The sequence below is a fragment of the Malania oleifera genome, chromosome 13 (assembly GCF_029873635.1).
Source record: "Malania oleifera isolate guangnan ecotype guangnan chromosome 13, ASM2987363v1, whole genome shotgun sequence".
Taxonomy (NCBI): Eukaryota; Viridiplantae; Streptophyta; class Magnoliopsida; order Santalales; family Ximeniaceae; genus Malania; species Malania oleifera.
This window is the reverse complement of record NC_080429.1, coordinates 63,137,231-63,162,087: the sequence shown is the minus strand read 5'-3', so window position 1 is coordinate 63,162,087 and position 24,857 is coordinate 63,137,231. Positions and strand designations below refer to the sequence as shown.

The following is a 24,857-nucleotide window of genomic DNA, read 5'->3' as shown; positions in this document are numbered from 1 at the left end:
AAAGATGTTTTGTATAGAAATGTTGAACAAAGAATTATACATAAATGATGAGATATATATATGTTATGAGAATTGTACAGACATAATGAAATATGAATATTGAAATGTGGAAATGAGAACCCTGATGGACCAGAGTTATTCTGAGAGCACGGTACCGTTACTAGTATTGTTTTAGTACAACCACACGTCTAGTACAGAGTGTGGCGAGACAGTCGATTGGGCCTGTGAAGGGTTGTGTTATCCTTTGGGGTGTGGACCAGGATTGGGTAGGCCAATCGTACTACAGACGCGTTCCTTGTTTTGATCTAACCAGGTAGGCCAACCGTGGTTAGGTCCAATCTTCAGGTCGCACAACTCAATCATGTGGGGTGAATACATGACAAAGTGATTATCTTCAGGATGGTTTCTCATTACAAACGCGATAATGAACAATCATAAGTTACAAACGTGTAGTGTATTTTATACTGGTACGTGGATGCTCATGAGCTAGAAAATGTCTATGAAAAGTGAAAAGTGAAATGAACAGCCATGAGTTACAGACGCGTAGTGTATTCTATATTGGTGGATACTTATGAGTTAGACTATGAAAATGAAAAAATGATATTAGAAATGAACAGCCATGGGTTACAATGCGTTGTGCTATATGTTGGTGCATACCCGTGGGTTAGAGTATGATTATGAATATGAGAAATGATAGAGTACGTATATGATATACGAAATGAATGAGTATGTATATGCTTATGAAAATAATATGAAAGTTTATGACACTTGTTTTATATATGATTATGAGTACATATCGGTATATTTTCTCAGTTGTTATAATTATTTAAATGGATGTGTTAATATATTTAATTCATATGCCACACACTGTCAATAATTTATCTCATCTTACTGAGAGGTTTCTTACCCAAAATCTAAACATTTCAGGAAATAAGGAGACGAGCAGAGAGAGCTTCGAGGTAGAAGACACCGTAATACCCTGGCATTTAAGGTAAGTGGTTGAGTATGGGTTGTGTTTTGTGTAACCCCTAGACTATTCTATGGATTTGTGGGGGTGTATATATGTGTGTAGAGGTCTTAGCACTCTGGTATTGTATTGTATTTTGGATGGTATTGTATTTTGGACCCAGACACGGTATGTATTCCACTGCGTGGATAGTATGTTTGGATGGACTAAATACCCGGTACGCCCCTTAGGGTTGGGTTATTTGTAATATATGGTATCAAAGTTAGTTGATAGATGATGATTGATTATTATTGTTTATTGTTGAAAAAAAATGGTAGAAAAATTAGGGCGTCGCATAAGTTCCCACCCCACACAATTTTACTATACTCTAGAGATATAAATGAATGAGTTATTCTAGAATTAAATAAAACTATTGCTTGCTTTGAAAATATTAAAACGTTACCTATCACCATGTCATCAGCTTTTTGCCTCTCATGGTGTAACTGCATAAACTCACGCTTGGGCGGTGCTCCTTTACTGGTTACCTCGGGATGCCTAGTTATCTCCCCAGAATCGGTTAGGAGTGGGCACATTACTTGGTGGTGCACGGCAATCTCGTTCCATATGCTCGGGTCTATTGCATCAATAACAAATTACTGCTCTAACCCACCATTTCCCTAGATGTCTACTGTAGCACCTGAGAAACGGAGAGAGTGATGGATTGCCCTTTTCAGTCCGTTCTCCCATTCCCTGTCTCTAACCTCCACTGTTTTGGCTTCTCCTCCACAGATCCTGACTTGTACCCGCTTGGAAACTAGGAGGTGTGGGCCTCTTCCTCTGGTTCAAGTTCATAAACTATTCTGCCTGGGCATATCTAGTGAAAGAGGAAATGTATCAATCATAGAAAATTTCTTTAAAACCGTTCCATGTTAAGGTTGCTGGTTCTGGCCTTTGTTCTTCGTGTAACTTCACCGAAATCCACCAACGTTTGTCCTCCCCAATCATTTTTTAAAAAAAAGGGCATACATAACCTTCTGCTCGTCTACGCAGTGAAGACTTGCCAATATTCCCTCCGTCTTGTGGATCCAATCCTTCACAATGATTGGATTAACTCTTCCCGTAAAAGTTGAGGCATAAAGGTAAATTGCTCGATAGTGTAGCCCAGGTCATCTGGTGGGCAGTTCTGTCCCCAGAGTTCATCTTGAAAATAGGACATAAAACAACCTTAAAATCCTATATCTTAATACAACTGGTACAATGGTTTAACTAAGACACCATAAAACACACCCTAACCTCATACAATCAACCAACTTACATCCATGATCTCAATCCAAAATCCAGTCTTTCTGCTCAGAAACAAAACCCGACGATGGTTGCCATGGTTTTCCTGAAACCGTCGTTTCAGGAAAATCACATAAACGACCATGGAATTTCTACCCCCAAGCTGTAAGACGAAACCTCAAATTCCTATCTCATTCTCCAATAATATCTTACTAGAATCCCAATCTACCCATTTCCTATCCTCATTAAGATCCATTCCTATACTCTGGTATTGTAATATGCTGAAGTCTATAGAACATAGCAACGTAGGCTCTGATACCACACTGTAACGACCCAAAAAATTCTGCTGCATTATTATTTTTTTCCACATATTAAACTTTGATACCATGTTATAATATCTCAAACCCCTAGTGGGTACCGGGCTGACCTGTCCATATTTCAAATAAAACATACAGCGGAAAAACATAAATTCCAAATACAATACTAGAGTTCTAGAACCATTAAATCATATATACACATGTCTCCCAAAAACCAGGATTATACTTCAGCCAAAAGTAATACCAAATATATAAATATATATATACATACTAGTGTCTCACCAGCACTATCTTCAAACCCCACTAACTAATCCTGCCTGGAGCTTTCTAAGATCGGCTCCCTAGATCTTCTGAAATGTTAAAAGATCATAGGGGTGAGACACCTCCCAGCAAGATGAGATAGATTATTATCAGTGTGAGGCAACATGAGTTCTAGTGTGTTATAAACATATACTATGAATAATTAACTGTAACTGATAAATCACGTAAATTTGTACTCATAATTATGAAAATCTGATAGAATCATATTTTTCAATATAAGCATACTGAGTCATAATAAATTTTTATATACATGTAAATCATCTGTTATATCTGTATAATTCTGGAATTTTTCCTTGGATGGAAGGCTAAGTCATGAATTAACCTCGCATAATTCGGGTTGTGCAGCTCGAGAGCTGGACTTAACCATGGCTGGCCTACCAGGCTAAGTCAAACTAAACTGAAACTGAAACTAAAGTACGATTGGCCTACCCAACCTATTTCGGACTATCAGGGGGCTACTCTACTCTTCTCTGAGGCACAATCAACTGCCATCCACCTACACCATATCTAATAGTGTGGCTGCACTGGATGTCTAATCTGAATAGCAATGGTACCGTGCTCTGAGTTTGGACGATCCATTAGGGTTCTGCTACCATATAGTACATTCCACATAATATTTCTATACATAAATATCATTTGCATTTGTCTGAGTAAAATCTAGCATATACATGTTTCTGTATAAAATCTGTCATTTTATAATTTATGAATAAATTATCGTATTAAAACTAATCACGACACTAGGCTGACAAAAACTGAATTGTCACAGCACTAGGCTGGCTAAAACTGAATTGTCACGGCACTAGGCTGGCTAAAAATAATATTAACTCAAAATCATAATTCTCATATGCCTGAATATTTTGAAAAATTATATATATCATTTCTGTAATTAAATACTATGAACTAATCAGTGAATTTTCTAAAAATACCTGACATAATCTATCCCCTTACCTAATTCTTTGAGAAATACCTGCAGGATCCTAAAGCAGTGCCTGCGGCATTTATACAAATCCCTGTATTCATATATTTGAACTTAATCAGCTAAATCTTGAAATAATTACTATCCTAACATCCATAGACTCACACGCTCTCGTTAACCAGTTAAATTGTAAAAAAAAAAAAAAAAAAAAACGCAGGTATGATCCACTTCTCATATTTAAATTTAATTTCTTATATATTTAAAAATACCAATATGATCAAATCCCCACAGTTTAATCTAATTCCAAAATATCTCAAACCCAGGCATATATTTAAATCACATAAATATAATTAAATTTATATATTCATATTTAATCCGGAATATTTTAAAATGTGTCAGACATAATCTATTCTCCTTATCATATCCTAAGAGTGGTGCCTATGATGCCCAAATAATGAATCTATTTTGGTTAAAATGTTGGTGATTGAATTTGGAACTCAGGGATATTTTCCGTTCTTCAATCAGCGTCGATTTCGCCACGAAATCGAGGAAAGAGAAAGTGAGTTGAGGAGAGAGATAAAAGGAGAGAGAGATGAGAGATATCCACGGCCGGGGGGTTCTTTGTCAATTGAAATCAATTTTCCATCTCCAAATTGAATCAGGAAGTTTCTTTTAGCTTCCTGATACTTAACTTATCATTATATATATTTAAATATATTATATTATATTATTTAATTAATAATAATAATAATTTATTTTTTATTTTTTATTTTTTTATTTTTTTTGGAATCATTACAGTTCAAGTGCATTGTGATAGTTAGTGTCATCTATTTGACGAAGAACCAAGTGTATCATGCGAGGATCAAGCACATAGATGTGCGGTTTCTTAGGATCAAGGAATTGGTTACTTTTGATGACTATTACTTGAGAAAGTTCACACATCTAAGAATGCAGTAGATATGTTGACAAAGGCATGTTACCACAGACAAGTTCAAGCATTGCTTGAACTTGATCAACGTCTCCAGTTGTTAGAGCCCAAGTGGAACTACGGGTTATGCTTTCATATTTCTCCTAAGGGGTGAATATTTGTCAAGGTTTGTTGGAGTATGTGGCTCATATTGAGTGGAATACATGCACAGGAAAAGAATGGTGAGTAAGAACAAGGAAGCTAGCCTGTAGGAAGAAACCGTCGACAGTTTGGTTAACAATTACATCGACAATTTACCCTCGGGAGAAAACCGTCAACAATTCCAATCTATGCATTTTAGTGTCGGTATTAAACCGTCGATGGCTTGTTCGACGTTGATTTCAAATTTTGAATTGGGAAGACCAGTAGGCTGGGAATTTAGAGGAAAAACCTCCAGGGATTGTTACAGGGGTACTTTAGGAACTTCCTAAGGCCTTTGTATGTGTAGGATCAACATAAAAACAATATTATAACCCTGGTTTGAAGATTGCTAGTGAAAATTCAATCTTTTGCTCCCATGAACGGAAACACATTGTCGAATCACGTAAATTCTTATATCGTGTGTTTTATTGCTTTGATAATTACTAATGTGTGACTGTGTTTCCATATTATTCATCATTGGTTGTCGCATTGCTTGATCCGAAACAATTTGTTGGTTTTTTTCGCTGCGCATTGATAGTTTTTGCACAACACCATAAGAAAGGATGAACTTTTAATCTGTTGGATGATATTATGGTTTAGGTGGATGACTTTATGGCCGTAGGATTCAGGTAGAAGAATTTATGTTCACAATTGGATGAATTTACGACAGTAGGATATAGTTGGGTTGGATTTATGAGTGTTGCAACAGGAACATTAGTCCGAATTCTCTGAAGTGACTGTACAATGAGAGCAACTCGCGTGATTAATAGCTACCAGGACTATTATTGAGTATCAATTGCAGATAGAATCGAAAGAAATGAAATGAAATCTATCATTTGATTTCAGCCAGCTTTAAATACACATCAATTTTCGAGCCCAACTATTGTCCCCTACATTCAAATGGATTTGAAGCTGAGTCTTCATAGGGCAGCTGTTCCCCAAATAGAATTCGAACTCACGACCAGCCAATTAATAGCCTACTGCTCGAGCATTCCTGCGCCGAAGATGAACCAAGCTAAGCAATCTCTATTTCTTAGATTCATGGACCCAATTCAATTTAATGGGATCTTTCATTCACATTTTTTGATTGGATCTGAGTATTTGGAGTTACGAAGGCGATTTTTCATTCAAATTTTCATTTCATTTCTTTCCCGTCTCATTTCATTTTGCAAAATTTGAAATGTAGTCATACCTTTTTTGCTCGTGATCTATGAGTAATAGTTGTTGTAACTTCAATTTTATTTTTATTTTTTTGCCAAAAATAAATAAACATAATATTTTTTTTATTATTTAATAGCATCCCAAAAGAGAATTATCCTGGGAAGACAGGACAAAAAACGAAATGAATGAGATCTAAAACAGCGCAGCTACCTACTTGTTAGATTTACTATCCTCTCAAAAGAAATAAAAAGCAGATATACATTAATCCATCGCTTATTTTCACCACGAAAGGAAAAATTCCAAAAAGAAGAAAAAGAAAAGAAAAGAAAAGAAAACCCATATGAATGAATATGCAGTGTTCAGTTTCAACATGCAAAGTATACACTCGGGAAACAAGCTCTGCACTATTGTCCTAATTAAGAAACTGATGAGAAGGAAAACTGCCCTTTTGTGCCTCCTCGTACACGCTTATTCCATTGCATGAAGCCTTATCTGTTGTATGCACCCAATGTGGAAGTTCCGACTTCAATCATACACAATTGGCAAGATTTCTGGACTCTCCACAGCTGCACGCTGTTTCTCATCTACCAGGGTGCACTGTATGCTCTCCATCGGGTATTTGGCATTAGTCCCCTGCAGAGGATTCATACAGTGAGAACTTGAAAGCACATACAGAAAAAAGAGAGAGAGAGAGAGAGAGAGAGAGAGAAGAAGAAGTATGATGAGTGTAGCATGTAGTCAATGTGTAGATAATTATGATGAGTAATGCGTATTGTCAAAGTCTAGATATTTGACCCTATTCCACTGTTCAGCCAGTTGCCAAAACCCACCACCAATTGCAAATGTGTGAAAAAATACGTTGTTATCAAGGCCAAGCTGAATATGCTTCTGCAGGAAATGATTGAGGCATGATGCAAGCATTGGGAGTAGCTTATGACTTGCACTTTTATACTAGAACATTCAATTTTTCCACTGAACTCCCAACCATCATCTTCAGCTACAGAAGGAATCCCATTTTGATACTTCACAACAAAAACTTCTTCAAATGCATCAACCCTTCACTCAAATAACACTGAAACTTGAAATTAGTCTCAATAGTAGCAAAACAAGCAACTCAACTATAGGCCAGCTCTAGCTATCCAATAATCCATGCTTTCTCTCCCCAAGGTGAATAATTTTCTCATTGCTTGCACAATACAGATGAGCAGCATTTATCCTCAGGTAGAACTTAAAAACAAACAATAACTTAATTATAGGGAAAGAAAGAAGACAGACGAAACAAACCTTCAACCCACTATTCATGTGATATATTTCTATAATCCTCTTTGAGTGACCCTTGTGCTTCATGCAAGTGCTTGGCAGCATTGAGTGATTTCGTTCGTTCATTTTGAATCTGGATCACAAAAACAAGAATGCACCATCTTAAATAATGCAGTTCTTAGGTCATGGAAAACTTGCAGATATGAACATCAGTACCTGTGCCTCTAACTCAGCTATTCTCAGTAAAGATGCCTGTTCAATGCAAGCACGTCGTTTACATTCTTGCTCGAGCAAACCTGTAATTTGGTATCGTAACTCGGCCATTTCTTGAGCTAGGTCCTCCGCCTCATCCTTCGCCTTTAGCTTTTCCTCCCTCAATTCTTCCTAGAAACCAATTGATTAATGACGACTTAGCAAAAGAGAGAGATGCAGAAAAATAATGAATAATTCAAAGAAAACAGCAGGAAAACAATGAGGAGGCTAAAAGAAAGAAAAAAATGAAGACAATTCAATTAGATTAAATTCTCTTCCACAAAGTCATACACCATCAAGCCTTTATATAGGCTTTTTCCTAACACTAAACAAAAAACAGGAAATCATAACAAATGACTAAATAAGAGAACATGATTTAAGAAAGAACAGCAAATCTCTAAATAAAGAAGCATGACTTAGGAAATGATATCAAATCCTTAAATGAAAATTATGCCTATGCTAAGGTAAATAAGATCTGCAAATGCATAACCTTGCTCATATGTGATCTTTTGATATTCCCCATCATTCTCCCCTGATTGGAAAAGAATTGATTGAATTTGGAACATTTGAAGCAACGTTAAATTGACAAATCAAGCAAACTTGGAGCTGAGCAAGATAATCTGCAAACTTGGAAAACAAATATGAATGCAATTGGACAGTCTTTGAAGACAAAACTCTTAGAAATGATAAATTCCACATGCAATCTCACTCATCTCTTGAGCTTTGAACTGAACATATTTATCCTTCATGAATGTCTTAATTCCTGCAACTTCCACCTCCTATAGTTCCTTCATGGATTTTTTGGACTTGCATACCGATTCTGGATCCTCTGCACCCTCGATCCGGCTGCCAACACAACTGGCAGTTGCAGCTTTGATTTTGTCACAAGCTCACTAAGCATCTCTGTAGACCTCTTCTCTTCCACAGTAATGAACTCTGTTCTGCCAACCACATGGTAAACTTCGACAATATCAAGTTGATTGCTCAGGGTAACCATCAGAATAGTTTGCTCAGTCATAAAATATGTAGTATCATGTGCACTCTTTCCTCTTTTATCCATGTATATAAATGCACTATTACGTCCATCCATTCACTATTCATGTTCACAATTTCCTGCTTGCAACATTGTAGATTCATATTACTTGATTCTAAAAAGACATGGATATCTTTCCAAATCTTCAATTTAGGCACATCTCGCAAAACAAACTTGAATTGGTCCTTTGACACAATGGTTTTTCTTTTTAAACTCAATCTTGCCTACTAGGGGGTGTAAGGGAGGGCCAACTAGGGTTTAGGTGATGTATTATGTTGAGAATTTCACTCATGAGTTTGTCCCACATTTGAAAAATAGAGTGGAGGATGGGTGCTTATATACATGATTGGATCCAAGACCTAATGGCTTAAGCTTTTGATTCAAGTTGGTACTCACCCATATATATCAAGCCAACACAAAAACTCACTCGACCCTAACAAGTGGTATCAGAGCCAAAGGCTCAAATTGGGCTCAAGTGTTCATGCATGCGTTTGTACGGATGTTGATCCCGTAAAAGGGAAGCAATGGATTCTAATACTAATCCCATACGAGTGGACTCCTAGTGTTTCATGGCTACTCCCATGGTTGGGTAGCAGCTCCTAGCTTGTTGCATGACATGTAATGATCAACAATAGCTTTTTTTCAAAGGAGAGTGGTTAGAACCCACCAGTGAGGGGTAGGGCTGTACACGGTTCGGTTCGGTTCGGTTTTTGCCAAAACCGCCAACCGAACTGATCTCCTCGATTTTCAAAATGACTAAACTGAAACCAAACCGTATACCGTCGGTTTATGAACAAACCAAACTGTGAACTTTGCGGTTTGGTTCAGTTATTTTCGGTTTTACCGAATTTTGAACTATCAAAACAATACTAATACTTGAGCCTGGGCTGCATCAACAGCCACAGCCCATTATGGCATTATATAACTCCTGGGCCAAGGCTTTAATTGCAAAGCCCAAACCATGAGCCATGTTGAAAGGAGGATTCATATAAAATATATAAGGTGGGGATACTAGTTCACTTCACATTTCCAACCGATGTGGGATGGCTAGCATGTGGTTCCTGCATGTGCCTAGGAACCACTTCCCTCTTTGCAGTTCGTCGGTGGCCTCTCTCTCTCTCTCTCTCGAAAACACACACACACACACACACACAGAGATGGGGCGTGTGCACTACACACCAAGACAGTGAAGAAATCTTCTCGGCAAGTGATCGAGAAGTACTACTCTCACATAGTCGCATGACCCTAGATTTCCACACCAAGTTCTAGATCCGTTTCACCAACAAGAAGATCATCCAAGAAGTGACCATTATCCCCTCCAAGCGCCTCCGAAACAAGATCGCTGGCTTCTCCACCCACCTCATGAAACAGATTCAGAAGGGTTCTGTCTGAGGCATCTCTCTCAAACTCCAAGAAGAGGAGCGTGAGCGCCGCATGGAGCCATGGACTTCGTCCTAGAAATCTCCGCCATCCAGACCGACCAGAGGTGGATTCAGAGGTGGTTTCTCGCCGGCAACTGGCGATCCAACACCAACAGGCAGCATCTATAATATAAAATTATACAATTATTTTTTATCAATTCGATTTTCAGTTTTTTCAAAATCGAAACCAAAATTTTTTATATTTCAAAACTGAAACCACAAACCAAAAAACTGAACTGAAATGTGTTTCGGTTCGATTTCGGTCCGGTTTTGGTCCGGTTTTTGGTTTTTCGATAAATTTTGTACACCCCTAGTGAGGGGGGGACTATTGAGAATTTCACTTGTAAGTTTTTCACACATTAGAAAAATAGAGAGGAGGATTAGTGCTTATATGCATGATTGAGCCCAAAACTTGATGGCTTAAGCTTTCTGGGTCAAGTTAGTGCCCACCCATGTACAAGTCGACGCTAGGACTCCCTAACATATTATATGGTGGGCAAGGGTATCGTATGGGTGACAATAATAAAAGGGCATGGATATCTTTCCAAATCTTCAATTTGCACACATGCTGCTACACAAACTTGAACTGGTCCTTGGTCGCTGTTAGAGGTTATATATGTCTTTTAGTATTATTATTATTAAGTGTGTTAGTATGTTAATTAGTGAGACTTAGTAAGGGTATTACTGTCATTAGAATGTATTTAATTTGTATTAGAAATAGAGGAAGAAACCTGCCTTCAAGTTAGGTCATTCATTTTAATCAAATTTTAACATGGTATCAAAGCGTGATCCAACCTAAACCCTATTCCCCTCAACCGTCGCTGGAAAACACCATCCCCGGGATTGTTCTTTCCAGATCCACCTCCATCCCATATTATTTCATAAAACCAACCATGTACCCATAAATAGACACCTCCCCCAACAACCCACCTAACAAAACCCCATCGCCAGAGGAACACCCCACGCCATGGTTTTAAATCGCGGTAGCAGGTAGCGTAACGTAACGGGAAGCGGGAGTAGCGGATGTTACATAATGGGAAGCGGGTGTAACGGCCGTGAATTTTTTTAAAGCACGCACAACCTTGTGCATATTAGCGTACTTGCATGTTTTAAGCTTTTAGCCCTTTTAGAAAGAGTTTTAGTGTATTTTGGATTGTTTAATTCGAACAACTAAGTTATTTGGCAAGGGCAACAAGTTTACATTTGTTTTAAACCACCATTGATAGAAAAATTACGCGCACGTGTGTGTGTATTTATACTTCTCATTGTTCTTATATGTGATAAATTCTTGCGTTCTAAATTAATTAATAAAACAAAATACATTATACACTCCATTAATCTATTAGACACATAAGACATACGAATAATACAAATATAAAATAGCTAGAAAATAAAGAAGGTTGAGGTTGAAAAATATAGAACATAAATATCACATTACTAATATTATCAAAATAATTTTTTTCCTAACAAGTTAATATTTTCAAATTGTTAATTTATGCATCTATTGTGAGTATTTAAAGAAATAGTAAATTTTGTATCATTGTCATCCTCTTTATAATCTTTTCCCCCTTTTGCCACTTGGTATATTAAGAATGATATATGAAAGAGAGGGAAAAAGTGAGAAGAAAAAGTAAAAAATAAAATAATTTTTTGGTGTAACAGTCCTGTAGCAATTACGTAACAATTGCGGTCCGTAACGGCCTCTACAGCCGTGATTTTTCTTCCCACCGATTTCGCGGTGCGTAACGGCATCGGTTCCTAGAAAACCATTATGTAACAGCGTTACATAACGGTCGCGGCTCTTATATAAAACCATGACCCACGAGCTCTCACATGCCGACCAAATGCCGGCGGGGCCAACCCCACGCACCAATGCATGAGTGAAGTTCCTGCCACTTTTTTCTTCTTTTTTCATCTACCATACTTTGATTCCTTCTTTAGGCTATATTATCAAGCTACTAGGCCAGTCTTTTGCTCAAAAATTCAAACTGTTTCGACCATACACTTGCGATATTCCATTCATTTCTGTTCAGGATTTGTGAAGGCTTCTTTGTGAGTTTTTTGGAGCTGTAGCAACATTCGTATGTTTGGTTGTGAGGCTGTGGCAGTGCTATATCCGTTGGTAAGTTGTTCACCTCATTTGTGGTTGTGTCAGCGCATCACATAGTTTGTGATTGTCCCGATTATTGATTGTTTTTGGTGTTGTTGCTGATTTCTAAGTGTTGTGGCAGTGCTATATCCGTTGGTAAGTTGTTCACCTCATCTATTGTTGTCTCGGTGCTTCACATAGTTTGTGATTGTCCTTATTAGTTTTGATTGTTCTTCTTGTTTTTGGTGATTTTTGATTTGTGAGTGTTGGAATGGAATCTATGAACCCCAAAATTTTGTTTCCTACATTGCTGCCACAAATAACAACTCAAAAGTTGGATGGAAAGAATTATGTTCGATGGTCTAAAGTTGTTCGGATTTATTTAGCAAGATTAGGGAAATCTGACCACTTGACTGATTCTTTTGATGAGAAGAGAAAAGACGTGTGGGTTCAGGAAGATGCCTTCATTGTTTCCCTTTTATGGAACTCGATGGAGCCACAAATTGCACGGATGTATATGCATCCAGATACATGCAAGGAGATTTGGGACTACATCAAACTTCTACACTCTAGTAACATTATACGTATGTATGATTTATCCCGAGAATACTTTCAGTTACAACAAGGAGATAGGAGTATTGCAAATTATTTTGGAAAAATGAAGCATATTCATAAGGAGCTTAACATCGTGCAACCTATAACTACCAACGTTCGTGAGATGCACAAGCAGAGGAGCAAATGATAGTTCTTCGTGTTCTAGCAGGCTTGAGACCTGAGTTTGAGGCAGTTCGATCTCAAATACTCTGTAGTGCCAACCTGCCATCATTTGCCGATGTTTATTCTCCTGTCCTTCATGCTTCCTTAAGCCTGCATTCTCCTGCATCTAAATCCATGAATTGTTCAGTGACATTCTTCCCTAATTCTATGGTCATTCAGGATTTGAAGACGAGGAAGATGATTGGCGGAGGGCGTGAAGCTGGTGGACTCTATCCCTTTGAGTCGTTATCTCCTTCTACCATCGACACTGCTACTGCCACACCTCTTCAAATTCCTAGTCGTCTGGGTCATCCTTCATTGGAAAAGTTAAAATGTCTTGTTCCTAGTTTGAGTTCTATGTCTGGTCTCGATTGTAAGTCTTGTCAATTGGGAAAGCACCATCGTGTTTCTTTTGCTTCCCAAGTCAATAAATGGGCTGCAATCCCTTTTATGTTAGTACAAATGTTAAGGGCCCTAGTAGGGTCATGTCCAATTTAGGTTTCTGGTACTTTGTAACCTTTGTGGATGATTATTCAAGAATGACTTGGTTATATTTAATAAAAGATCGTTCTGAGTTATTTCATGTATTTTGTGCCTTTTGTTATGAAATAATTGATTTGCCAGTTTGAATACTTCGAAGTGATAATGCTAAAGAGTTTTTCAATGCACAATTCCCTACTTATATGACTCAGTTTGGTATTGTTCGTCAATCATCTTGTGCCCACACTCCTCAAAAAAATGGGGTTGCAAAGCTGAAAAATAGACATCTTCTTGAAATCACTCCCACCTTACTTTATCAAATGCATGTACCCAAAGTTTTTTAGAATGATGTTGTACTTACTGCTTGTTATACAAAATGCCATCCTCTATTCTTAGCGGCAAAATTCCCTACTCCATTCTTTTTCCTAATTTACCTTTATTTTCTCTTCCTCCTCGTATACTTGGGTGTGTGTCCTTGTATACTTGGGTGTGTGTCCTTTGTTCATCAACTAACTCCTAAGGTGGATAAGTTGGATCCTCATGCTATAAAATATGTCTTTCTATGTTACTCATATACTCAAAAAGGATATCGTTATTATAATCCTGTGTTGCATCGCTTCTTTGTTTCTGCTGAAGTTATGTTTTTTGAGTCTACACCTTACTACACCGAATCACTGAGTGCTTTTGAGCTCAATGAGTCTCTTCCTTTGCTTAATCTTCCAGGTTCTATGTTGTTGTCCTTGCCCAACTAACCATATGAATCCCCATGTAGTTCAAGCCCTTTTCATCGCCTTGATCATCCTAATTTGCAGGTGTATTCACGACAACGGCCCCAAGGAGAGTCCCCTTTAGCTTCTACTACCACGCCTTTAGTTTCCTTGTTTGATGATCATACCACCCATGATGTTGATCCTTCTATTGTTGTTCGGAAAGGTGAACGCACATGTACTCAACACCCCATTTCCAACTACGTTTCTTATGACTCCTTATCACCCTCCTATTATTGTTTTGTTACTGCTCTATCATCTACTATTCCTAAATCTTAAATCTATTTCAGAAGCCTTAGCCCATTCGGGGTGGAGGGGTGCTATAGTTGAAGAGATGAATGCTTTACATGATAATGATACTTGGGACTTGAGACCTCTTTCTCCTGACAAGTCTGTGGGTGGTTGTCGTAGGGTTAACACTGTGAAAGTCAACCCTGATGGTTTTGTGGCTCGTCTAAAGGTCCATCTTGTTGCTAAGGGATACACTCAGATGTTTGGTCTGGATTATTCTGATGCTTTTTCTCTGGTTTCCAAACTTACAACAGTATGCTTGTTTATCTCCTTGACTACTACTTGTCATTGGCCTCTGCATCAGCTAGATGTGAAAAATGTCTTCATGCATGGTGACCCTGAGAAGGAGATTCATATGGAGCAACCACCTGAGTTTGTTGCTCAAGGGGAGTCAGGCTTAGTGTGTCAGCTCAAGAAGGCTTCATATGGTGTTAGCTCAAGAAGGCTTCATATGGTTTAAAAGAGTCTCCCAAAGCATGGTTTGGTCGTTTTAGTGCTATAGTACTTGAGTTTGGTCTTCGAAAGTGTGTTATGGATCATTCCGTGTTTTATCGTCATACTTTATCAAGTAGGATCCTTCTTGTTGTTAATGTGGATGATATTGTCATTACAAGTGATAATGATAATGGTATTCAGAGTCTCAAACATTTTCTACAAACTAAGTTTCAAACCAAAGATTTGGGACCATTGAAATACTTCTTGGGTATAGAAGTATCTAGATCTCGTATCGAAAATGTTATGTTACAAAGGAAGTATGCTCTTGATATGTTGGATAAAACTAGCTTGTTGGGATCTAAACCGGTTAATACACCCATGCATCCTAACAGCAAGTTAATGTCGAATATGGGTGATTTGCTACCTAATCCTGGACAATACCAAAGACTTGTTGGAATGTTGAATTATCTCACAGTTACTTGGCCAAATATATCTTTTGCAACAAGTGTTGTGAGTCAATTTCTAAATTCTCGGAGGACAAGTCATTGGGATGCAGTAATTCGCATCTTGACATATCCCAAAGGTGCACTTAGGAGAGGTCTTTTATATCATAATCAAGGTCACACTTATATCCATGGATATACAAATGCAAATTGGGCTGGATCGCCTTCCAACTGAAGATCCACCACTGGGTATTATATCTTGGTTGGTGGTAATTTGGTTTCTTGGAAGAGTAAGAAACAAAATGTGGTGGCAAGGTCAAGTGCTGAATTAGAATATAAAGCTATGGCTCACACTACTTGTGAACTTGTCTGGTTGAAGAACATGTTGGAAGAATTGGGTTTTTCGCATTCTCAGCCTATGAAGTTGATGCATGATGCCTCCAACCCGGTCTTTCATAAGCAAACAAAGCACATTGAAGTTGTTCAGGAGCAACTTTTGCAGATTCTCATTACAACCACTTATGTGAAGTCAGACATGCAGCTTGCTGATTTGTTTACCAAAGCATTGGAAGGGTGCTCGTGTTAAATTCATTTGTAACAAGCTAGGACCATATGACATTTATGCTCTAGCTTAAGGGGGCGTGTTAGAGGTTATATATGTCTTTTAGTATTATTATTATTGAGAGTGTTAGTAATGTTAATTAGTGAGTTAGTAAAGGTATTATTGTCACTAGAGTGTATTTAATTTGTATTATAAATAGAGGAAGATACCTATCTTCAAGTTAGGGCATTCATTTTAATCAAATTTTAACAGTCACGATGGATTTTTCTTTTTAAACTCAATATTTCCTATGGGGGGATGTGAAGGAGGGGCAACTAGGGCATTGGTAGTGTATTAGGTTATGGTGAGCAAGGATAGGGTATGGGTGATGATAGCATAGATGCAAGGGTGATGGTTGATGTAGGACTGATTGGAAAAATAGAATCAGGAAGAAAAGAACAAGAAAAATTAAAAAAAAAAAAAAGAAATTGGAAGACAAAACTATATATAGGCCTTTCTCCCAAAACTAAATGAGTAGCAAATCACTAAATAAGGAAAGATAATTTGAGAAATAATAGAAACTCCCCAAGGAAACACAATTTGGGAAATAATAGCAAATCTCTAATTAATGAAACAAAATTTCAAAAATAGTAGCAAATCCCTTATTAATAAAACATGATAACACACCCCTAAATGCTGAAAATTACAGAAAAAAAAATCAAAATATTATACAAATCCCTAATTAATGAAACATAAAAACAAATTTCTAAATGCTGAAAATTACAATAGAAATCCAAATATCCTAAGTAATGCTTACATCTAAGGTAAACACAAAGTTATCCAATTAATCATGCTCATGTGAGACCTCTTGATGTTGAGCAGATGAAAAGTCATCTACTTCGCACAATGTTCTAGGACTAGCCATGAGGCTTATAAAGAAAGGCGTATACAAGTTCACAAGGGGTTCCATTCACAAACCAACTTTTACACAAGTCACATACAAACACACATGTATGCATGAACATATATTATAACTTCGATAACCTAAATATATTATAATTCTCCATTATCATAACCTTGCTGAGTCAATAAGATGCTATTGTTTAGGCCTAGAGTACCAATTGATCACTTGAATACCGTTCAGAGTGTATGTTTCCATTGATATACCTTAAGTTGCTTCACCAGAAGTTCATATCCGTACGTCTGATGTGATATCAGCTCCATTTCGCCCTTCAAAATTTCATGCGATGCTGCTACTACCATCGTCAATTTTGAAAGAAGTGGGCCCAAAACTTTGCCACAAGTCCTTCAGAAATATTACAAAAAAAGTTACTAAGGATGGAAAAAGATGGAAATCTTTGGGACTAATTTCAACATAAGAATATTACTTAGTAAAGTAACCAAATATGCACTCATATAATTATTCATTACTAATAAAATTTAAGTAACAAAACTTCCTAGAATCACTTGATTCTAAATGCAGCCTTGATAAGAAATCCTCAAATTGAAGTGTTTGTTTTGCATGTCTACAGTTTTAGGAATTATTAGTCAGCAAATGGGGATACTCAGGACATTTATACAACAATAAACAACAAAACCAAGCCTTAGTCCCACTAAGTCGGTTCGGCTATATAAATCATTTTCTACCAATTTATGCGATAATGGACCATTTCTTTTGATAGATTCAAGTATATTAAATCTTTAGTCACTATCTCTTCCCAAGTTATTTTAGGTCTACCCCTACCCCTTCTACTACCCCCCAAAGTAACTAAGTCACTCTTCCTCCCAGGTGCACTATGTGGCCTACGTTGCAAGTGTGCATACCATTTGAGTCGTCCCTCCCTTATCTTCTATAGGAGCTACACCTAACTTACAACAAATATGTTCATTCCTTAATTTATCTTTCAATGTTATACCACTCATCCATCTAAGCATTCTCATCTCGGCAACTTTTACTTTTTGGATATCATGTTTCTTCGTTGCCCAACATTCCAATCCATATAACATAGCTGGTCTTATAGCTGTCCTATAAAACTCAACTTTCAATTTTAAGGGTATTCTACGATCACAGAGCACACTTGAAGCACTTCTCCATATTACCCAACCTGCTTTAACTCTATACATTACATCATCTTCGATTTCTCCTTTAGCTTGCATAATAGATTCAAGGTATCGAAATTTTCAATATTCCGCCTATCATTACTAAAATTACATTTCATATATTCTGTCTTATTTCTACTTATCCTAAAGCCTCTAGATTCCAAAGTTTCTCTCCATAATTCTAACTCAACCTTTACTCCGTCCTTAGTTTTGTCAATTAATACAATATCATTTGCAAACAACATATACCATGGGACCTCCTTTTGAATACTCTTAGTCAATTGGTCCATCTCTAAAGCAAAAAGATAAGGACTCAAAACAGATCCTTGATGTACAAAATAAGAAATCAAATTTAATTGCGTATTTACATATCAAATATTGAGAATGACAACATTTAATCTAGTGAAGAATGAAGATCCTTGACATCACAAAGCAGTGGCTTCCTAATCAAAAAGCAAGCACTAAAATGAGAAAGGCTTGTAGACTCGTGACGCTGAACGACACATTCGAAACGAAAGTGCAAACTAGAAAGTGCTTCGAAAGGTGACATGAGATACATATTGTCACTTCATTAACTTCCCCTTGTTCTCTCTGATTTCAAGTTCTTCGATATTCATATTATGCAAAGCAGCTTACCTCAATGAACATACGTCATGATATAACTATATAATATCAAAATATGCCACCTGCTCAGCCCATATTCCAATGTTTTATTTATAATATAAAAAAAAAAAATTTGAAGAATGTAAGAAACAAGTGCTACTAGAAGAGCAGAAGAGCAATACACCCAGCATCCTGCTTTTTATCTTAAAATAGCACCCAACACAGAGATAACCTTAACAACCATCAATCAAAACAGCTTGCACAACAAAATTGATCTCCACCAATAATGCCTGAAGTCCTGGAGTTGAGTATGAATATCAGGGCATATAAGGGCTTCCAACTGGTCAGTGACCCTAAACTTACAACACGATGATGGGTCATATCGAAAAATTAATTAAGGTGCATGAACTCAATATTGAAATGTCGAACCCTGCTCCTTTTTCCTGGGTAAATTAAAACAAATGTATGGGGGTGTGGGTGTTCACAATCATATCAATTATGCATAAGTTAAAGAATTTTTTATTTTAAATTCATGGAATATTATTCTATTAATTGTCAAAAGCCACACATCTAAAACACCCAACATTTTGTTTGGTTTCTTTTAGTGGCAGAAGAAGATGTGGATGAAGTTTTAGAGACTTGTTTAGACACATCTAATGCCCTTTTAGAGACTTGTTTAGACACATCTCGTGTCATGTCAAACACAGATATGCTGGGTGTGATAGACAAGTCCAAGCAGCACATATCACCATTAAAAGTAACTGATTGCCCAATATTAAAATAAAACATCTTGGGTTATAAACATTTTCGAACAATCTCAAATCATATAGTTTTGGGGTAATGGAATTCTTCATGAGAATATAATAGCATCAAGACAAGGGTCATGTTTGCCATCCGTCAGCGCAGATAAAAATCAAGACTTCACTTTTTTCTACCATACGATCATGAATCATGGTTCACAATACCGGAGAGGGTCATAAGGTCCAAATACAAGATAATACAGCAATTTTAAATGGTGAAGCATACCTTATTTCTTCTGATGCAATAAGCTTGGTCCCTTTTTCACCAAATGAAGGCTGAGAATCAAATTGCAATTCATCCTTGTCTTCCAGCCATTCTTCCAAGTGTTCTTCAATTTTTTGACAAAATGCCCTGGCATACATTTCAGATGCTTCAAGCTTCTCTCTTAGTTCTTTATTTTCTTTGTCTAAGCTTTCAATAACAGACTGAGCTTCCTGCAACTGAACTTCCAGTTCTTGAATCAAGTAATTCCACTGAGTGTTTTCTTCAATAATTTCTTCCTTAAATTTATTAGCTTCAAAGCATCCCTGCTCCGAGGAAATCAAGTCAAGCTTCATGCTTTCAATTTCACATTGTGATTCTAATGCTACAGATGAAATTGACTCCTCCAGTTTCTCAATGTACAAAGTTGACTTTTGTAATTGTACTTCTTTGCAATCTAATTCTTGCATCAAGAATAGCCGTTCCAAATTGGACTTCCTCAATTCCTCCTGCAACCTGCCAACCATCTTCTGCAGATTTTCTATCCCTGCTAGTTTCAACTCTAGGCTGTGCGCATGCTTTTCTAGAAAGTTTAACTCTGTATTCTTCGAACTGAGTTGATCCTGCAAAAAATCTGAAAGGAATGTCATAACTGAGTTAAGTGACATAAAACAGCCATAAAACCTCACATCAGGAAGATGGCAGCATCCTGCCAGTGTCATTACCTAGCATATAAGTTGAATGCATCATTCAACAAGTATCACAAAATACATCACCCAAAGAGACCTTCACATGGTCAAAATATATGGAAAAGGAATTCAAAAATCCTTTTTATTATATGGGTAAGAACACATGGATAAACCCTTGAAAGTTGACCATATGGTCTCGTTGCTGGAACAATCAACTTCTAACTTGTTTTCACAACCCACTGTGAATTCGCATGTTAAAATAGTGGAGAAAAAATCCTTTTCACTGCAGGGGTACGAACATATGGATAAACCCTTGAAAGTTGAAACAGATGGTCTCATTGCTGGAACAATCGATTCCTAACTTGCTTTCACAACCCACTGCAAATTCGCATGCCAAAATAGTAGAGAAAAATACTTGATACCACAGCCCATAATTAAAGGATGAACTACGAACTTCAAAGGAGATACGCTAGTGCAATTTCTAAACTCATCAAATTTCGACAAGAACATAAATAAGCATTCTCTTCATTAAATGAACATACCGACTAATGCAAGTGCCCAAAAAATAAGCAAGAAAAATAATTTTTTTCTCATACTCCCCCATTGGAAAAGGAGTAAATTCTTTTGGAGGTTTCATTCTAATTGGTTATTTGAAAAAATAATTCGAACTCAAGTACCCCTTCTGAAGATGTTCCACCACATTAAACTAAAAAGGGCATCCCTGGGCCACAAAGGCTCCTCGCTTTGCAAGGATAGGGGGAGGGTCATCATACTAACACAGTGTACGTAGCCTTCCCCTTTTTTTTATGCAGAGAGGCTTGTTTCCTTGGACTCAAACCTGTGCTCGACCTTTCACAAAGGAGTAACATTACCGTTGATAAATTATAGTAAAAAAATAAAAAACTAGCAATGAAAAGGGATGTAATGACCTTAAAAAGGTTTACTGATTTTTTTAGGCCCCATAAATTAGCTTGTGCATGCCTAGATGGCAGTGGCCAAGGAATGGAAATTTTCTTTTTGGAGAAGACCCTTTTTCAAACTAACCAACCACCAGCATTTATTGCAGATATGATTTATGTTACTAGGATGAATATTATTTCAAGTGACAATAGATCCACAGAACATAAAAACTAGCGATCCATATCACTGCTTCTAGGCACTAGGAAATCCTATTTGACAAGAACCATCAGTCAGAATCAACAAACAGTATTTTAGAAAATAAGCACACCGAAATAAAAGTGATGGGACTCACTACCTATCTCTTGAGAGCAGTTCCTGAGCTCTCTTTCCAATTCCTGGATCTGTTTATCATCTTCAGAGCAGGCCTCAGATAATGTCTTCACATGTACTTCTAGCCTCTGCATCCAAAAAAAGTGATGTATTAGACTGCTTGTTAGAAATACTTAGTTCTAGAAGCCCTTTAATCAACATTTAGATTTTTTTCACATCTTTATGGCCAATCAGAGGAAGGAAAACATTTACATGAGCCCAGGCATTATAAATTTTCATCCAAAATTTTCACCGTTATTGAAATATTTATAATCAATAAAGCCTGTGAAAAGTTTTGGTGAATAAGAACTAGCAACATGACCATGTTCCCTAGTGGCTACGTTGCAATTTAAAAAGAAAGAAACAAAACAGTACAGACAGGTGTTTTTTTTTTTTTTTTCTGAATTATGCTTTGCAACTTATCTGACTTGTTTTACATATTTCAAAACAGAAAGGAAAAAAAAAAAAGATGACAATTAAATATTAATAGGTTAATGAAAGTCCTAACCCTACCCACTCACATCAACAACCCAAAAAGAATAGAGAGAGTTAATTCCCAGTCTGGCAGATGAAAACCAACAATGCAGTCAGGCATAATCTTTTCTGGTAATACAAAAAATTGTTTACTAGTATCATTATAGGCATATCCTATAAATATGAATAATTATTGAATATTTATAATAGCCAGATACAATATCATACTCAATGTATGACACAAATTTGGTAAAAACAAAGAAGGAACAAATAACTGAACATTACTCTGATCAGCTCAAGGCTTTGGGACTGAGACTCCTTCAACATGTCTTTTTCTTTCCCTAGCTGCAGTCAAAAGAGGATGAAAATTAACAGGCCGATTTGTGAAAATTTTTTAATATATATTGATTTTTTTTTCTTTTAAGATCTTTGATAGGCTAGCTTAAATAAGCTTCTTTTTTCTTATTGAGTCATTTATTTTTCTTGAACCATTCATTCTATATCCATGTCATCAATTTATACATCCAAAATTATGTTTAGTGGGAATCCTCTTTTGTGGAGTTGTAGGATTGAACTCACCTACATCTTTTCTTTCTTTCCTTTTCTATGAGGTGGCCAAAATTTTGTTTAATTTGCTTGCCGCCAATCAACTGCCATATGTGTATGCAATGCAGTACTCCAATATTAACTGAATTGCTTAAAAATATAGCCCAGTACAAGACCATAATTGATTCATAAAACCAGAGGTAAATTTTTTACAACACCGTTTATGTTCTGGATTTATTTCTTCAACTAGAAAAGAGCATCAAGAGGGTCAAAGAACATATCATACCTCTTTACACCTTGCCCTAATTTGTAAGAGTTCTTGAATGTCAAAAGGCCTGTCACTGTCACTCCTGATGCTAGCAGACATCTAGACACACAACACAAATCCCCCCCCCCCCAAAAAAAATAAATAAATAAATAAACACCATGAGTAAATGGATTTTTCTGTAACATAGAATGCCAAAAAAATATGGTTGTATCAATGGCATCCACGTCAGTATTACAAAGTAAGAGAAATCATATTATGCATATACAACATCAGTCATTAAAATTGGCTTTTATTTTTTCAGTGATTAAAGATAAATGAAAATGAGCAAATAAAGCAATTAAAAATATTCACACTCATCAACTCACCCACCTATAGGCTATAGCACCACTATCCTTAAACTCACTTAGGAGAAGAAGAAATTGAAAATAAGCTAATGGAGAGGAGTGGAAATAATACAAAGTGATATGCCCATGCATAGCAACATATCCACAATCTTCTAGTATGCTATAAATTATAATTGACCAGAAATTTATGAGAGGAACTTACACATGGCTGAACATAGAAAATAAGACATTCATACAGCTTTTCATAAAACAAATCTAACAATGAAGATATTGCTTATAACTAGCATCATCCCAAGTTTTGAAAAAACAAACATATTGAAAATGCACATAGGAAGGTTGGTGTTAAACTGAGAATCAACGAACCACTCCCAATTTTAGTAGGTGTTGATATCTTATTTAAAAACCAATAATAAAAACATCATGATATGATTATCTGCATTAATTGGTGATTGAAATGAACTTCAAGTATTCTACACATTACTGGAACAAACCATCGCTTAACTAAGTAAAGGAAACATATGTTTTAGTTTTTAAAGATTTGTGTGAAATGCAAACCAGGGTGTCTTACCCAAGCCTTATTATCCGAATAAGCGCGGCACATTTCAAAATAAATCTAGACACATTATTACCCAAAAGCAAAAAATTTAAAAAAAAAAAAAAAAAAACAAACAAACAAACAAAACAAAAAATCCCAATAATATATATATTATATATATGAAGAACAGCAGACACCAAACACCCATTTGTGGCCTTTAGAACATCAAATAAAATAACAAAGAAGAGCCAACCAGTCTCCAAATTGAAAATCTTCATTTTGTCCTCTGTTTTGTTGCTGAGAAAATGGGGGGAAGGGAAGAGAATAAAATTCGAAGAAGAAAATATCTTCGTCGAAATGGGTTTACGATTTTGGGGACACAGAACAACATTAAACACATTGTTTTCCTCTTTTCCCTCGGTTTTCTCGGCGACCATACATTGAAAAAAAAATGAATATAAATAAATAAATAAATATATATATATATATATATATATATATATATATATATAACAAATTGATGAAAGCAAAAACAAAATCAAATATTGTTTTTGAAATTACCTCTGTGAATATCAGAGCGAGAGAGAGAGAGAGAGAGAGAGAGCAGGGGTTGGTATAATCAAATTTGATGCCGTGCCCAGGTGAGGATGCGCAGCTGCAATTTGAATGGGAATTTGGAGCTAGAAATTGGACCGGGTCGGGTTCAATACACGGGTGGATAGAAACCGGGTCCCTGTCTGATTCGGGCAAAGCTGGGTTACGCTCTCGCTTTTTTTATTCCTTACTCGATTTATTTAATTTAACTTTTTGAACTTGCCCTAATATACGTATTTTATGACTTTTTCAGTAAAATATTATTTCAAAAAATATAATTTTAAAAACTGTAAAAAAAAATTTAAATGTATTTTGTTTTACTTTCTTTTACTTTATTTCAATGATCTGATTAGACAAATTACTTCTAAAAAAATAAATCAACAAATACGTAACATACTATCAAATAATAGTGTACACCTTACGGTATGTGAAAATTAATAAAATAAATAAATTATCTAAGCATATAATTGTCAAATGAATTATGAATATATTTTCATCTCTAAAAATAACTAATAAATTCATTTCTTAAATTGTATAAACTGAGAAACATATAATCTATTTACCTAATTAAAAAAAAAAATTTTGATGGCTCTTTACTTCTTATAATTTTGTTTT

At 36.3% G+C, this 24,857-nt stretch overlaps 1 protein-coding gene across 2 annotated transcripts; it reads right to left on the bottom strand.

Annotated features, from left to right (window-relative positions):
- Positions 1-6,236: 6,236 nt before the first annotated feature.
- Positions 6,237-24,283, bottom strand: LOC131146368 (uncharacterized). Of its 2 annotated transcripts, none has more exons than XM_058095949.1 (9): positions 24,210-24,283; positions 22,788-22,868; positions 22,241-22,300; positions 21,465-21,570; positions 19,548-20,157; positions 16,986-17,124; positions 7,527-7,694; positions 7,335-7,443; positions 6,237-6,683 (listed from the first exon to the last, which is right to left on the bottom strand). In XM_058095949.1, the coding sequence occupies exons 2-8, from the start codon at positions 22,866-22,868 to the stop codon at positions 7,345-7,347; spliced, it is 1,263 nt and encodes a 420-aa protein (XP_057951932.1). In that variant the 5' UTR covers positions 24,210-24,283; the 3' UTR covers positions 6,237-6,683; positions 7,335-7,344. The 2 variants fall into 2 exon arrangements, with proteins under 2 accessions (XP_057951932.1, XP_057951933.1); XM_058095950.1 differs by having other exon boundaries at positions 21,468-21,570.
- Positions 24,284-24,857: the final 574 nt, after the last annotated feature.